This window comes from Condylura cristata, unplaced genomic scaffold (genome assembly GCF_000260355.1).
Source record: "Condylura cristata isolate star-nosed mole 26May11 unplaced genomic scaffold, ConCri1.0 scaffold00023, whole genome shotgun sequence".
Classification (NCBI taxonomy): domain Eukaryota; kingdom Metazoa; phylum Chordata; class Mammalia; order Eulipotyphla; family Talpidae; genus Condylura; species Condylura cristata.
The window spans coordinates 13,536,035-13,554,406 of NW_004567124.1; the positions used below are offsets into that span (position 1 = coordinate 13,536,035).

The 18,372-nt window shown below is 35.4% G+C and overlaps 1 protein-coding gene across 5 annotated transcripts in view; it reads right to left on the bottom strand.

Moving 5' to 3' along the window:
* The window catches only part of TCF12 (transcription factor 12), a 315,088-nt gene that overhangs the window by 13,570 nt on the left and 283,146 nt on the right, over positions 1-18,372 (bottom strand). For 4 of the 5 annotated variants that reach the window (XM_012728670.1, XM_004687755.1, XM_012728668.1 and 1 more), the window contains 3 exons: positions 11,641-11,714; positions 10,612-10,683; positions 9,654-9,860 (listed from right to left, as the gene is read on the bottom strand). In XM_012728670.1, the coding sequence (XP_012584124.1) occupies positions 9,654-9,860; positions 10,612-10,683; positions 11,641-11,714 (353 nt within the window). The remainder of the gene's footprint in view (positions 1-9,653; positions 9,861-10,611; positions 10,684-11,640; positions 11,715-18,372) is intronic. The other variant, XM_004687757.1, reaches the window with a different exon arrangement.

Consider the following 18,372-nt stretch of genomic DNA (forward strand, 5'->3'; position numbering starts at 1 on the left):
GATGGCTTTGAATCAAAATGATAAAATTTTAACTTTCAAATTTCATATTCCTCAAAGAACTATTAGGACCACCAAATGTGTAAACAGAGATAACGCACTCAAAAAAGTCATAAAACACTATACATTACAGGCACCATTAAGAATCCTTAGATTCTCTACATACTACCTAAACATATACTGTTAAACTATATTAACAAACAACACTATATATTTCTTTAAAGATTTATTTATGCATACAAGAGCTGGGGTGTAGGCCACAGTTGTGGGGCCTGGGGGTGACAGAATTCACCAGAGACAGAGTGGGGAGAAGATCAGGCAGAGTGACAGAAATACACTGCTGAGGGGAGCAGCCGGCAAAATAGGAGAGGTCTGCTGCTCTCTCTACATGGGTTAGCTGCCTGCCTGGGCTGGGATTGAACTTCTGCTTCAGTGGTTGCTTGAGTTCAGTGGCTCCTGATTGCTTCATAGTGCTGAGACTTAACCCCTTGTACCACCAAGGAGGCCCCCAAATAATGCTGTATTAACTTAACAAAATAATGCTATCTTCTAAGTAATAATATGTTTATACTTTGGTATACCACAATGCCTTTGATTTCTTTCTCTGCTTCCCCTCAAAAAAAAAATTTTTTTTAAAAGAAAGATTTACTTATGCATACAAAACTGGGGTACAGGCAGAACTGCAGGGCAGTGAGAGGATTCACCAGAGACAGGGAGGGGAGCAAAACAGGCAGACTGAAAATTACACTGCTAAGGGGGGCAGTGGGCGAGACAGCAGAGGTCTGCTTGTGCCATGTGGGTCACCTCCAGGGCAGGGGATCAAACTTGCATGGAAATGGTTGCAGCCAGCTTTGCAGTGCTGTGCTTTAATCCGTTGCGCCACCAGAGAGGGCCCTCCCCTCAAAAATTTTAAAAGGCCAGCAAAATCAACACAAAATTAAAATAACTTATTAACAAAAGTTTTGCATTGCCAGATGACAAAAAAAAATGCCATTCAGAATTTATAAGTATTTACAATGTATGTTTATTATTTTATTTTTATTCTCAGTTTAACCAAACTTAACACCAGTTATGACTCACCTGAATGGGAAAATAAGGCATGAACTACTACAAGTATATTAGCAATTGTGTTATTTTTAGAAAAACTAGATACAAATGAAGCCTTTAATTGGAGCAGCAGCAGACATATCAATTGGAAGATTAAACCTTTAATTAAATAGGTTTATTGACTGGTGTTAAAAGTGAGAACCACCACTTTTCAATAAATCTTTCAATCTCAATAAACTACCATGCTTTGAATCCTCCTTGAGTCATTAATATGGCTTTTATCTTTCATGGCTCTGAATGGATTTTACCCCAAGAGGTATAAATAACCCTATGCAAGCTTATCTCCTTGGTTTATTATCAGGTCTTTCATCATATATTTTAAGAATTACCTGTATTCCACCCTTTTTTCCACCTTCAACCAAACCACCCGTGCCCATACCCCATCTGCTTCCCCCCTTATTTTTAAATTCTTAATGTTGTTTAAAAACAAACAAAAAAACCATTAAAGGTATTCCACAGCTACTTTTAAAATTATTTGAAAATTAGTAATTGCTGGGGATTAGTTGTGTCACTATTCACTTTGCATTGACTATAACCTTTTCTCAACCAGATAATTTCATCATGCCTCATAATCATTGTCTTTTCAATTTTTATTTATTTATTTTTAAAGATTTATTTAATTATGCATATAGAACTGGGGTAGAGGCCAGAGGTACAGGGGCAGTGAGAGGATTCACCAGAGACAGAGTGGGGAGCAGAACAGGCAGACTGACGAAGTACACTGCTGAGGGGAGCAGCGGGCGGGTCAGGAGAGGACTGCAGAGCCATGTGGTCACCTCCGGGGCAGGTGGGGATCGAACTCATGCTGAAGTGGCTTTAGCTTCTTGGTGCTGTGCTTATTTAACCCGCTGCACCACCAGGGAGGGCCATATTGTTATGTCTTAAAGTTGGGAATGGACCACAGAAAATACAGCAGTTTTCTATTCTCTTATCACCTCTGTAATTGTCCAGAAGCATTTGTATTCATCTTCCACCAAAAGAGAAAACAAAACCCACACAAAAACTTGACAAAAATCTGAAGAATTAAAAGCTAACAACCAGGAAGAAAATTTTTTTTTCTCTTTATTCAAGAGAGAAAATTATTTTTTTAAGATTTATTTATGCAGACAGAACTGGGGTACAGGCCAGAGGTGAGGGGTTGGTGAGGAGATTCACCGAAGACAGAGTAGGGAGCCCAACAGTCAGATCTATGAAGTACACTGCTGAGGGGAGCAGCGGGTGGGTTTGGGGAGGTCTGCCGCTCCATGTGGGTCACCTCCGGGGCAGGAATTGAACTCATGCTGAAGTAGCTTTAGCTTCTTAGTACTGTGCTTTAACCTGCTGTGCCACCAGGGAGGGCCTGAGAAAATTATTTTAAAAGTATTTCATGAGGTCTGTTTCCAAGGCATCCTTATTATGTTTATTCTAACATAGAAGGTGCTTTCTTGCTCATTATGAACTCAGTAATCTAAGGAGATTAGTTCAAAAATTCCATTTTATAAGAATAGATATAATAAAAACACAACACAGAACTACAAATTCTTTGGGATCTGGTACTGAGTTTATTCTAAAGAAAAAACATCACTAGAACAAATTTGACTAGTGACCAAAGAAATAGCAGGATAAAGACAAAGCTAAGATTTTTTGGTTTGTATCTATAATAATAAAGACCTAAAACGTTTTTTAACTTTTGGTAGAATGTACTAATTCTGCTCTTAGTATGTTGAGCTATCAGGTCATGTAATATAATGGGAGCGATAATATTAATAAAGTTTTGAACATATGGGTATTTATTTCATATTATGCATATGAAATTCATTTTATAGCTCCATAACACAAAATAATAGGATAAAAACTTACATTTTTCTTTCCCTTAATTTTATTAATATAAATGACTTCTCAATCTTAACCAGTAAAAACGTTCTATGACAAAGGATCAATTAAGCAGTAAGCCTTAGAAATTTTGCTTTTCCCTGAAGGAAACCAGAAAGACTGTTCCATTTGTTTTGGGATATAAATGCCAGCAATTTTTTTTTAAATGTAATACTACAAACTAAGTACTTTCTCACACCAACTACAAGAAAGAAGTTAACAGAAACAGTTTTCTTTGTAACTTGACTACTCTTTGCAAACGATCCTCCTATTTTCTGGAGAATCTGACTTTCACAGTTCTTCTAGTTTTCTCTTTAACCCTTGCTAACCCTAGCTCCCTTGTCCTTCTTTTAATCTGCAGTTGCCCATTCAAATGGCTCTGTCCACACACACAACAGGTGTATAAACCGTTCTTTGTCTGAGCTTACAGCCTATGGGGCCAACCAGATAGGACCCTGTTTAATTGTTCATCTCATTAGCATACAGCTGATGGGCTGCTTCTGTTGGAGGAGTAGAAAGAAAAGGCAACATGGCACCCCCCCCACCCTCCAGCCCCTTCTAATTTCAATTATGAGGAAGAACTCCATTGCCAGAATAAAAGATCCATCTCATTAAATGACATCATCCTGCATTTGGAATTTTCACAATCTGTGTATGGCCTTACAGTTGTGGTAGCACCCAATGAGGAAGCTGTTTTCTTTTAATTTGTTCAATGGCTTTAGCATTCACAACAGAAAAATGCTAAATCCATTAGTTGATAAATAAGAGGTCTTATGAATTAAGAAATAGCTCAAATATATTTAGTGTGAATTCCTGATTCTGTTCTGGCAACAATATGTTCAACTTGTACTACTCACCAAATAACAGTGATTTAAATCAATCATTATTAAATCTATGGGCTGGTCAAAGAATCTTTATGTGTGTATAGGGATTTTACCCCCCAAACATACATTGGAATCATTGTTATGATTCCTTTTAAGTTATATTTCCACAAATATATAATCTGTATAGTTTTTACTTTTAAAATGTTATTTTTAACAATTTTGAATTTAAAAAGGTACAAAAACCCTTTAAATGTGTAATATTTTATTCTTAATGAAAATAAAAATTGTTTAACTTGTCCATGTAGGAAAAAATTGTTTAGAAAAAGTAAAATTCAGAAAAAATGAGCTAAGATTCCGTTGAAACAGGTATACACAATTAGCACATTATATAAACCTATACTAATAAAGTTAAAAATCGTCTAAATGTAAGGTTAAAATTGTTCCAAATATATTTTGATAAGTGACAAAAGTACTAATTTTACATAAAATATCATCAATTTGCCTACTCATCTATAATAACTTCATCTATTAGATTATCAGAACTGAAAAAGTTTTTCTAAATGTTTTAGAATTTCAAAGACTGATGTATGTTTTAAAACCATTATATAATTAGCTTTAAATTCTATGATTTAACATTATTTACAATTTGCTCTCATACAAGGATACCACATACTTTAAACCACAGCTTAAATAATAAGAACCATATAATACCCACCCCCAAAAAGATCAAGAAAAATGCCTGGATTAAATTTCCTTAGGACTTGTAACAAAGAAATCAAAAGATCTCATGGATGGAATTTTATACTATCTCATAAGTAAAGAACTTTTAAAGATTTGCATCAAGTTTTCATTTATATTAAAAGCTTCTAATGTAACCTAATCTGAAGAATAAGTATTTTGTGTTAAAATGTGCTATTACAGAAATATTGCATAGGGCCTTGGTACTTTAAATACTATACTCAAGACGTGATTTTATAATGCTGAGGCTTCTTTGTCAAATGAAATTAATGATTGTATTAAAGATTTCCACTGAATAACAGCAATTTTTTTCTTGCTAGCAGTTTAAGAGTTTATTCATACAATAAATAAATGGGGCAAAATTAAAGTTCAATGATGACATTTCAATAGTTCTAAAATCATAGCCTTTGTATACTGAAATTGAAAGATACATGAAACATCAGTAAGAGTGTTTGGATCTAGTCTAAGCCTTATATTTGCAACAAACACATATGGAGAAATAATAAAAAATACTGAATGGTAACAGGAAAATTTTAGTAAATAAGTTATGTTAAAACTTATTTAAAAATAAGAGCAATTATTAAAACTGCCAGGCTGGGGACACTAAATACATAAAATAGAGCAAATTATTCATTTCCTGGTTTCTTTCTCTGGTATAATAATCCTTTAGGAAATTAACTTTATGTTTATCTTATGTAGCTAAAATGTAAAAAAAAAACTTTCTGCAATTGAACCCACTTTGAATTCTGAACTTTGATGTCAATCAAGTCTTTGAATTTAGTGTAGCTTTAAAAAAAAGTTAAAATTAAATCGTTTGATATTAACTCATTAACATACATTTTGGCAGGTCTTATCTCCTTGGTGTGAAATGTAAAAATCTTTTTCCGGAACCACTAAAAAATGCTAGAGAATTATTTCATCTATGAGACAAAGAGACACATAATCTACAAATTAGTGTGTCACTTGCAAGCAATTTCTTTGACCAAGGACATTGTTTTGGTTATCCTGTCCATATAGACTTGACACCACAACTAATCTTGATAAGCCTTACAAGGTGGGTAGAGACTGTCTCTGTTACCACTTTGATCCTGCAATCAATTCTTTTCTGCTCTCTGTCCATTCTGGCTTACATCAAATGTTCCAACTACTTCAAGAAAACTCTTGAACTTCATGGAAATAAAATAAGCAAAAAGTTATAGGTTTCAAGAAAAAGAGAAACAACTAATTCATTTTCTGCACCAGTAAACTAATTTGCTTTCTAAAAAAAGATAAAGGGACAGGCCAAGTCTTGTGCTGCCCTTTTTTTAAAGAACAAATTAAAAAACCTGTTTTTGTAAATAAAGTTTTATTGGAACACAGCCACACTCATTTGTTTCCAATATATGTAAGGTTGTTTTCCTGTTAATAATACCAGAGTTAGGGTAATTTTGACATAGACCATATAGGTTGCAAAGTTGAAATACTATTTGAATATTCTGTGGAGGCCCTGAAATAGAAATTATGTTTGTTAGAATAATCCTACACTATAGAAAATTCGTGTTATGATGACAATTAAATATTTTTGAAAGAAGTGGAATTCATTATCATACAAAGTAAATACAGAATTACTGACAAATTAACATTTGCAACTTTGATCAAAGTTGCAACTTTGATCACATATAATGTGGCCTTTACTACATTCTGTAGCTTGGTGTTTTTACTGAACAGAATTGAGGAGTTAAAGCTAAAAGATGAGGGGCCTCACTGGTGGTACGAGGGGTTAAGCCTCAGCACTATGAAGCCTCAGCACTATGAAGTAACTACAGTTACTGTAGCACAAGTTCAATTCCCCACCAGAGAGCTGACACACAGTGCAGCAGATCTCCCTTGTCTCATCTGCTGCTCCCCGCAGCAGTATATTTCAGAAGTCCACCTGTTCTGTCCCTCACTCTACAGCTGGTGAATCCTCTCATACCCTGCCCCCCAGTTCTTGTATGCATAAACAAATCTTTACAAAAAAGATAAAAGGTGAGATGGGAGATAACTAGTGACTTACCTGTCAGATTTTGTCAGTTAATAACTCTACAATTTGGGGGTAAATTTGGTAGGAACATGTGCATCTCTATCTCCACTAAAGATTTTGTCTGGGTGGGTTGGACAGAATAGACAATGTATGGCAGATTTTCATCATCTCTTTGTCCTCTAAGGTTATAAGAATGAAGGGATGACTGTTAGACACATGAGTAATAGTTTAGGCTTAGCCACTGAAACATTGATGTTACAGCTTGGACTAAGTCAAATTCATCTCTCATTTCAGAAGACTCTTATTCTAGAGCATGTAACAAGAAGGTACTTTCTTAATGGAAAGTTTCAGGGTACCACTGAAGGAAACAATTTTTCCTTCTACAGGTCTTTTAAAATGCACTAAGTTTTGGGCTTTCCCTGGTGGCACAATGAATTAAAGCACCACATTGTGAAGCTCTCCGAAGCCACTGCAGCACGGGAGCTGACCCACATGGCGTGGCAGACCTCTTCTGACCTGCTCACTGCTATCTTCAGCATTGTACTTAGTCAATCTGCCTGGTGTGTAACCCGCTCTGTCTCTGATGAATCCTCTCACCCACCACACTTCTGGCCTATGCCCCAGTTCTGTAAGCATAAATAAATCTTTAAAACAAAAATGCACTAAGTTTCTACATGGCTTTGGCGGATTGGACTTTGAAAAGTCTCATTTCCAACTCATATCCTACATTGGTAAGACTAGCTCCAAAAGACAGAAGTTAATTTTAAACAGATTCTACATTTAAGCGGCACATAAACTGAAATAGGAACAGTGAGCTATTAACAGTGAAGAATTGAAAAATAACTAAGAAGTGAGGAGTAAGAAATGAAAATATTACATTTGAGACAAATTTGGGATTTAAATATACTCATTTTCAAGGCAGTCTTCTAAATAAGGTAAATAGCATTTAAAAAAATATAGCTGGAATCAACCCAATGCCCAAAAGCAGACGACTGGATTAAAAAGATGTGGTACATATACACAATAAAATATTACTCAGCAATCAAAAAAGATAAACTCATGCCTTTTGCAGCAACATGGATGGAGCTGGAAGGGATCATGCTTAGTGAAATAAGCCAGAAAGAATAAAATACCAGATGGTTTCACTCATAGCAGGGACATAAAGAACCAGGGGGGAAAAAAAATAATGAACAACTATGTACCAGAGACATTTTATGGGAGTGGAGTGGGGGCGGGAATCAAAAATGGGGGGAGGAAGTGCATGGGAATATGGTGATGGCACACAGGTAAATTGGTGATGGGAAGTCCACAGGGACTGCAGCTGAAATGGAAAAAATAAAGAAAAAAAAGTGTAATTGAGGGGCCTCCCTGGTGGTGCAAGGGGTAAAGTGCAGCACTATGAAGCTATCCAAAGGTACTGTAGCACAAGTTCGATCCTGGTCAGGGAGATGACCCACACATGGTGCAGCAGACCTATCTTGCCTGATGTTCCCCACAGCAGTGTATTTCAGCAAATACGCTGTTCCCCACTTTGTTTCTGGTGATCCTTCCCCCCAACTCCAACCTCTGACCTGTACTCCAGTTCTTGTATGCACAAATAAATCTTAAACAAAGTATAATTAAAACCTTTAATTCATAGTCTACATTATTTGTAATGTACCTAATATAATTATTTTATTATTACTGAGTGAGAAAAACACTTCCTTATATTTCTATGAATTTGACAATTCATAAATGTTTTCACATTTTTTAGCTTATCACTAGCAACAAAAATAACTTAATGGGCCTCCCTTGTGGCACAGAGGATTAAAATGCAGCACTATGAAGTTACCCAAACCTACTGCAGCACAAGTTCGATTCCAGGCCAGGGAGGTGACCCACATGGTATAGCAGACCCCTCCTGCCTAGCCTGCTGCTCCCCTCCTCAGCAGTTTGTTTCAGTCAATCTGCCTGTTCTGTCTCCGACTCTGTCTCTGGTGAATCTTCTCATCTCCCACAGTTATGACCTGTACCCCAGTTCTTATAAGCATTAAAAAAAAAAAAAGCTTAAAGGGGATCTGAATTTTAAGATATCTGACAATTAAAAACAAACAAACAAACAAACAAACAAAACCCAAAGCCTGATCGTTGAGATATGCAGACATTTGATGTCACCCAGGTTGCTGAAAACTGTTCTCAGGAAACCAGGCAGCCTTGTTTGAAGTTAACCTCAGTGGCTCCAAAATTAATATAAATGGCTGTCTGACATATGAATGTGAAAATCTGGAATCAATCCTATTTTACAGAACACAGCCGTCAGCATTTTGGGGCACCTAAGTATTTTGATGAAAGGTAAGTTTTACCCTTGATCACATGGCACAGAGCTAGAAATCTGCTTCATAAGAGAATACTTACAACATGCAATGAATCCTAAAAACAATCCTACCATAAACATGCAAACACATGGCATCAGTTAAATAGCAGGTTCAAAAAGAGCTTCTTTTCTTGAAAAGACAATGTGGATAAAAAAATATAAGACACATTCATTATAGAATTTTTGATGTGCATGGCTGTAGAATTTCATTTTTTTTCCCCTTCTAAGGAATTTTTTTTTTTAAACGTGGTTGAATTATTTCATTCTCTTTGGGGATTAATCTAAAATTGTTTCCTTTCATTGTCACCTAAGTTATAGCCAATCTTAATACTACACTACATTCTTTTTCACTTGGGAAAAAGCTTACATTTGGACCTGTACAAATAGTTTCACATTACTCCTGCTTTTGAAAGCTAGTTACAAATTATAATAAACAGTTTTGTAGACCAAAATTCTCGAGATTCATTTATGCTGTACTGCTTTTTCTATTTATACTTTCTATACTCTATTTCAAGACAAAAACTGTTACACACCTCGGGAAAAAAACCAAGTTTAAGTTAAAATGATCTTTGTAGTAAGTTTTTACTTTTGCATATGATCATAGGAGGATTTTAAAGACCAGAATTCAGTCAATGATGCCACGCAAGTCATTAAAGGAAATTAAAAGTTACTCTACCTTCCTTTCAAAAAAAGAGGACTTTCTCCACAGATTTCATGAAGAACATTTAGGATAGTAGGCTGAGAGGTTATTAAAACAACAACAACAACACCACTATTTTACCATTGAAGCAGATCTACTGCTTGTAACAAGGCTTGATCCACCATAGTTTGAATTGAGGCTTGCAATGGGTGCATTATGTGATGGTCCCAATAAACTGTGTATATCACTGTGACCAGCAGGCAAACTGGTGGAAGGTCCCACAGCGTGGTTTCGCAACACATGGATAGCATCATCTAGTCTGTCTAAACGGTCCTCCATTCGAGATTGCTGGAGGGATTGAAAAAGACATTGAGGTTATTGCTATTATCTCTCAAATTTATTAAACTGCTATGTTTCCTACTTTGGGACATACAGAAAACAGAAAGTGAAATAAACTATCAAGTAGCTTCAAAGCAACTACCTGCACTACAAATCAACAAAGAAAGGGTATATAAAGGTTGTGATAAATTAATACAGCTTTAGAAACAAATCACTACACTTTATAATATCAATTTACCAATCTACCATGAGGTTATTTCTTTTAGTTTCTACAAAAGATGAAGGTTTCTCTATTGTGTATGATACACAATTTAAAAAAAGTTGATTAAAAAGATAATCTGTACTTTAACACTAATGTTTGAAATGGCAATTTTGGGGGAAGCACCTTCAAATCAATCAAGCTTAAGGTACAATTCTGTTTGCATACTTATCTTAAATGGTGAACACATTCAAGTATGTTCTTTCACAAAACTGAGGAACTGATATTAACTGTCTGTGGATACACACATGCCTCATACACAAACATATTAGAATTTTTAAAATCAAAAGCACATGCCAGTAGAGCTCTCTTACAAAGAAATTATTCTCAACAACATCAGAGAACAAAAGTCTATTCTTACATACTGTTATAGAAACCGAAATGGTCATTGTTTGATTTTAAAAGACTGTGGAGTCTGTATAGGCTTCAAGATTTTAAATGGATAATAGGAAGTATAATTGATTGAAACACAAAAAAGGCACCATCTAAAAGAAATAGTACCTCACAGACATCCTTTAAGAAGGACATTGCATCTTGCAAATGCTCGTGAAGTTGCTGCTCAACTCGATTTTTCTGGCAAAGTCAAGACAGAACAGGAGGCAAAGCACAGGTTAAGATTAACTCCAAAAGAGATGAGGAAATAGCTGATGTGCATGTCAGCATAACATGTTAGTACAGTTAACGTGGAGACCTGTGAGATCTACTTGTATTAAGGTATGAGAAGGCTGGGATTTAACAGCGAAGTTATTAGGTTAGCATTTACACAGCACATATTGTTTATATTTGCTTGCAAAATATGTGAGAAGAAAATTTTCTTTGAATTTACAATACCCTGTTAGTCACAAAAAAGAATTTTTTATAACCTAGAATTACTGAATGATGGCATGACTTAGCATTCCATCAACTCATCCTTTTGTTTTTTATAATACTTTGTAATTCTGAGGTAAGCATGGAAAACCAACAGTAGTCAACATTCTGTCACAAATTCTTCATACTTGTTAAGAACCATTCATTTATACAATCTGCACATGTTCTTTTTTTATTCAAGAAATATGGGAAATAACACTTCATGACAAAATAATTTGTTATATTTTAAATTTGCAATGAAAATGCTATAAACTATACACAATATCAAGCATAAGAGAAAGCAAAAATGCAACCCATTTTGCTTTGCTGGACTAATTTTCTTGCTTTTACTGTGTGTGTATATTTAATGTTTTAAAGTTTCCTCTTACATTTAAAAGTATAGAAAAATTAAGCCCAAGATTTACCAAAGAAACAAAAATCTCCTAACACAATTTTAATACCAGCTGTCCCAAGATCAGAAACCTGATGTCTCAAAGAACAGATGGCAAAAGGCACATCCAATGTGTCTTACATTGTTCATCTAAATCAGGCCACTTGTTACCAAAGAATTTGTGTGTAATACTATCCTGTTTTTTTTTTCATGGTTACACAAGATTTACTGGGGGAAAAAAAGCCTCCAAACTATGAGATAAAGTGACCTGTATGTCCCTAAAAGGCTCTTACCAAGGAGTGGAGTGAGTTTTCATAGCTAGGAGATGAAGGAGCTTGCCCTCCAGGTCTGGGCCACTGGCTGGTACCTGTTGAAACAAAACCCAAAAGCACCCACACATCTTGTTAACACAAAGATCTTGATAAGGATGTGAAGGAAGGGGTAAAGATATTCAATAACTACCTAAGTTTATGTGAAATATTTTGTTCAGTCTTTTGCATAGTACTGGCTATATCTAAAACAATTGTTTTTATTATTAATACAACAGTGTAGGGAACTGAGAATACAGAAAAAAAGTACACTTTAAAATGCAGCTACCTTTTTGTTTACTTAGTCTACAAATCTTGTCTATATGCACACATATCTTGAGAAAATATACTGAAAAATACAAAACTTAAAATACTGTTCCTCTCCTATGTCTTACAGTCTTTTTGATAATGTTATTAAGGACTACATTAATATTCACTACATCATAATTTGCTTAGCTACCATTACCTTACTGATGGACATTTTGGTTGCTTTCATTTGGTTATTATGAATAACTGAATTTACTATAATATAAACAGTAAACTATTACTTTTTTTGTTTGTAAGTCTTGAAGATAAGTAGCATTTCCAAAATCAAAAGGTATGAACACATTTATGACCCTTAATTCATAAGGTGAAAAATAGCTCTACTAAAGGGTCATATTAATGTGCATCTTTATTAATAGACAGATGCACTAATTTTAAATTACTGCAAATGCATTTAGGACTATCTGTTAAAAAGCCACCATCATAATCTATACACCAAACCACATGATTTGATTTGGCATACAGCATTATAAAATTTTTATTAAATGTTTCTTTATTCTTCAGAAGAGTAGCAAAAACTAAAGTTCTAAGAAGAAACATGGATATTCAGATTAGAAAGACTATAAAAGGAAAAAAAATCATAAGTAGTAGAATGAATTCATTCATCATTTTCCAAGGTAGGGAAGAATGGTAGAGAGGTACTTTCTATAATTATTTCGTATCAGTACTAGTCAGTTTCAAGAAAATTTACTGAACCATAAACTCCCACTGCCAAGAATGGGATTAGATCCTTTTAGGTATGAATTATTACAAAAGTCAAAATTATTTAAGTACAGAAGTATTATGCTATCCTTATTATGCTAATGTTGTTTTAATGTTCATTACATTAGAAAATAGATTAATTTCGAATCATTCCTAACTAAGGAAGAATAAAATTGGAGGTCTATACATCTTATGTCTAAATATTTAAAAGTTTTAAAATATGTTCTATTCACCTTCATAGAGAGTTTGAATTCTTAGAATCCATTACCAGAATGTCATGGCATAAAGAGAGCAGCCTAGAACGCTGGCCCACCCCAAAATTGTGGTGGTGATCCTCTAAGGTTGCCAAACATATTAAGGAGACCATCCCAACCCTGGGTTCAAGTTCTATTCACTTCTCTGCATCAGGGACTTCTCAGGTCTTGAATTTTGCACCCCAACAGATAAGTCCCCTGTCAGGAGTATGATGAAATTCTTATAGCTTCTAATGGGATTCTGGAATTCTGGTTACCCAGAGGCAGTTCAGATGCAGGAAGAAGTGGCCTGGGTGGATTAAAGCAGGACATTCTAATGCATGTGACCCGGGGGCGGGTGATATTGAATAATAGGTACAATTTAGCAACCAGAAAAATAATCCAGTAGCTGACTTCATGACAAATTCATAAAAAAAAAAGCAACCAGACAACACTTTGGGTTTCAATACATTAATGTAAGCACTGATGCAAATTACAAATTTTTATGTGGATGAAGTTAATCATAATTAACTTTGAAAAAGGCTAAATTATGGTCAAAAGTTTCCTTCAATGTTTGTAATACTTTATTTCAATCATTTTACTTTATCTCTTCAAACCTTCTTTGAATGATCCGCCTGTGACAGTAACTCAGGTAAGAAATCACTTATATTCCTTATTTTTCAATAATGACAAACTATCTTCGATATTAGTTAATTAGAATGAAAAAATACACATATATTCAACTCTATTTTGCTTTCATTAAAGACTGGGCATTCCCCATTGTGATATACATGGTTAAAATAGAATACTAACATGGTTAAGACACTAGTACCTGATTGAACCTCAAGAACATGATAATTTTATTTCATGAACAAGGCTCCTTGATCCTAATGCAGTCATTAAAAAAAATGATGTTATTGGTCATGAAGGGGATGGCTATAGAGATGTTGAGTTCAGCAGAAGTCAATCCTATGGCCGACAAAACTGAAGGGGGAAACGGAAGTTTAGCAGACATGGACCCTAGAAACTATGTGAACCTGCATCCTGGTTGATCTAAACTACCAAGTAATTCTGTGCAGTCTGATTATAAATTTTTTGTTTTGTTTCTAATTTCCTTTAAAAGATGACTTAATGAAGTAAAAGAGATATGAAAGCATTCAGTTCAAGAACCTAGAGGTCTCTCTGTTTATGGGACATTAATATCTCTTCATGATGGCAGACACGTAATTAATGAAGGAAAAAGATAACATGAATATTCACATATATAGAGCTTTTTGAGTTTAATGTCCCTTCTGTGATGTAAGTATAAGCTTTCAGTTATTTATATTGGAAAAAATTTCTGTAACAGTCCTGGGTTTTTAAAACAATGACCTCAGATGTTAGCTATTATTCAAGGAGGAGTATAAAATTTATTGAATATTGCCAGAAAACAAGATTGCTTGAGTGATAGGATAAGAGAAACAAATTATTTGGCTAGAAGAGGGCTGTGTTTGATCATTACACCTAACATTCACCTATACTTCTGATCTACTCTCACTTTGAGTAAACTTCATAATTACCTCATTTAAGAAATTTGGTTAATAAACAAGACACTGATATTTTGAGTGGCTGAGAGAAATTCTTAGAATCATTCACCATGCATTTCCTTAGTTTGGTAGTTGGTCATTGTTTCCCTCTATAGTCTCATACCAAACTCAAAATTTCATGAGATCCCCATGCTTGGGAAAGTCCAGATAATTCTTCTTTTTTTAAATCACTTTTATTTACTTCTGCATACAAAAACTGGGGTATAAACCAGAAATGTTGGGATAGGAGTGGTGAGAGCATTCACTAGAGTGGGGAGAAGCAGGCAAGAGCCACGTGGGTTAACTCCCTGGCTGGGGATCCAACTCATGCTGCAATGGTTGGTGAACCCCTCCACCAGGAAGGCCCAAGTTTGGATAATTCTTAACATAGCATTGAGTGTTTTGCTTTTCAGAATCTGGCTCCAGCCAACCTCTCCTTAATGATTCACATTTTCATAAGAAGAGTTCATAATCACTTATCTCAATGATTCTGGATTAGTAGCTCATGTATTTTCTTAAATTTAATCTTTTTTATACTCTTCCCTTTATTCCCCTAAAGTGCTTTCCTTCTCTAAAATACCTCTTCAGGGCCCTCACTGGTGGTACAACAGGTTAAAGCACAGCACTATGACAAAAAAAGCACCCACTTCACGAGTTCAATCCCTGGCCAGGGAGGTGTCCCACATGGCGTAGCAGACCTCTCCTGACCCACCCGCAGTTCTCCTCAGTGTTGTACTTCATTGATCTGCCTTTCCTGCACCCTACTCTGTCTCTGGCGAATCCTCTCACTGTCCCTGCACCTCTGGCCTATACCACAGTTCTGTATGCATAAATAACTCTTTTAAAAAATCTCTTCATGGCCCTCCCTGGTGGCGCAGCAGGTTAAAGCACAGCGCAAAGAAGCTTAAGCCACTTCCGCATGAGTTCGATCCCCGCCTGCCCCGGAAGAGATCCACATGGCGAGACAGACCTCTCCTGACCTGCCTGCTGCTCCCCTCAGCAGTGTACTTCATCGATCTGCCTGTTCTGTACCCCATTCTGTCTCTGGTGAATCCTCTCACAACCGCATCTCTGGCCTGTACCCCAGTTCTGTATGAATAAATAAATAAATCTTTAAAAAAAATCTCTTTAAGAAGTCTACAATCTAATTTAAAAGTGAATTCCAATGTTTCTATTTTCAACTGTTTGCCTCTCTTTTTTTTCAACCAGACCAAAATCTTGCTAAAGTCAGGTAATTGCTTTACTATAACTTACAATGACAAAAATAAATTTTTCACTAATTAAACTACTCAAAACTGAAAAATTGTTCTTTCCTTCTCAATATCCTTATTTATTTTTACCATGGGTGCTATGAAGGTTGTTACTGAGCAATGTCAATTAGTAAGCTTTTATTCATTTATATTCTAGAAGAAATGCAAGAGATTATTTCCTTGTCTGTTTTCCAAGATCCCTTAGTAAATATATTCTCCTAATTGAAATGCTTCATGCTTCTCTTCTACCTTGCTGCTAGTCTTAATTTTGTTCAGAAGGAAGAGGGTCCATCCTTTTCTAATGTGGAACAGGAAAGAGTAATTTTAGTCTTAGTGCTTAGAATATATATCCTAAGAACTAAGATAAAACAAGATGGTCCTAATTCTGTTGTGAGAAATGTCATTATTTAGACAAAGTGTTGGCAAATGAGGCATGAGGAGAAACTTGTTTAATAGACTTTTGGAAAAAAATTCTTAAAGGACAAGGAAAAATAATTCTTTTTCTATTAGATATTGTTATGTCCACATATGGCTAATCTGAACTGCTGTCTTGATACCATTCTGAGGGAGAATTTCAAGAAAGTAGAAAAGGAACCCTGACATGCTAATTGAGGAACTTGCACTACCAAGGGCTTCCTATCATACCAAAATAACCAATCCCCTTATTACTTAAGCCACTGGAGACAGCGTTTCTTCCTTTCACCTAAACTATCCTAACTGGTATAAATCATTACCTCAGAAACTCTCATAAGCACTTTCAAAATAAAAATGAAAATTCCTGGGCCCTGCCCAGTAGTGCAAAAAGTTAAAGCACAGCACTATGAAAGCAATGCGCAACCTCTACAGCATGAGTTCGATACCCTGCCAGGGGTCATAGGGTGTGGCAGACTCTCCTGCCCACTGCTCTCCTCAGCAGTGTATCAGTCAATCTGCCTGTTCTGCTCAACACTTTGTCGCTGGTAAATCCTTGCACCCACTGTACCTCTGGCCTGTACCCCAGTCCTGTACGCATAAATAAATCTTAAAAAAAAAAATCTTATAAAAATGTATATTCTTGACCTAAAAGTTTCTCAAGAAAAATGAATTTGATTTTAACAAGGATGATGATTACCTTGGACACTGCCTATGTGTCTTTAGAACCTATGTATTTACTCTTACAAAGCCTACGTTGAGTTTTACACTCAGGCGTGGGGAATAGGACAAGTGAAGATAGTATTTTGTACAGTAGATAATAAGCCATTATCACATAAGGTATGAAATAATTTCCAAATGTTATAAAAGAACTGTTGTTACATTTTCCATTTTTTTTTTAAAAACTGCAGATACTTTAGTATAGAGTGCTTTTTCCCCTCCCAACCCTACCCTCCTTTATTTTTCTGCCTTGCCAAACAGGGGTATGTGTACACATGCAAAAAGGAAACACTACAAGCAGGATATGGGAGAATGGGGGCAATGTATGCATAAAATTAGTCTTTGATTTACCTTTTCAGCAGGAGTATGTGAAAGTATTTTCTCAGATTATGACTGCTGAATTGAAAAAACCTATTAAAACCTTTACTGCATAATTCAGTAGTCTACAGATTTTCACTAATCATCTGAATGAAAGGGGAAAGGAAGATTATTAGCTTACTAACCATCACATATAGACAAGGAGGAAATGTAAGGTTTTGCTTTGGACTTTTGTTTTTTTTGGGGGGGGGGGAAGAAATGTCGAAATCTATGATTTTCCATTTTCTATACATCCCTTCATAAATGCTGAGCTCCTCATATTTGCTTTCCCACTCAGGGTTAATAAAAACCAAAGGATACTTTTGAGGCTATCTTACTGAACAGATTAAGGAAAGACAGTGAACATATATTAAGGCCAATATAACTACCTCAGAAGAGAAAGATAACTGATAATTTCAGTAAAACTGTATAAAGCAGAGTTCAAGTTACACCATTCTTCCTGCAGTTTCAGCTCTCAACTTTAAGTCAATGGGTCTTTCATAGTCCTGTCTATGTGGGGAACAGCTGTGCAACTTTTACTAGACAGCTGAAGTCATGGTGTCTGAGAAAGTGGCAGAACCCACTAGTAGCTGACAGCAGCTGTCAACAGTTCATCATCTCCACACTGGAATGTTCTTAGTAGAGGCACAAGTCTAATACAAAAAGCACACGTGATAGCCAGGGTCCTGATGACCTGAGCTCTGATTTTCAGAAACTCTAAACAAGGCAAAATAGTTTAATGATAATAATAACAACAGGTCAACTAACATAACTAATCGCTTCATCATAAGAAAATTTCTAGGGTGAATTATTAGAGAAACAAGGTAACTTTTACCCAGTTCTATATTATCTTTTCCTCAGGACTAATAAATTTCTTCTTCAGCACGGTTTTTCTCCATATACTACTTGGAAATATGTATTTCAAGTTTTATAGTTAAAGAGATATTAAACATTTCAGTTTTATTGTACTTTCATTTATTGTTAATAAATCTAAAAATTCTTGTTTACTAAACAATCTAGATACTGTAAGACAGTATCTAGAACATGTTAAAGGTAATGTGGAAAAGGAGAGGAAAAAGTAAGCAAACCCAAACCATTACTGAACTCCACTAATTAACCCATATTTCCATATTTGTAGTTCTTTTTAGCAAAAAA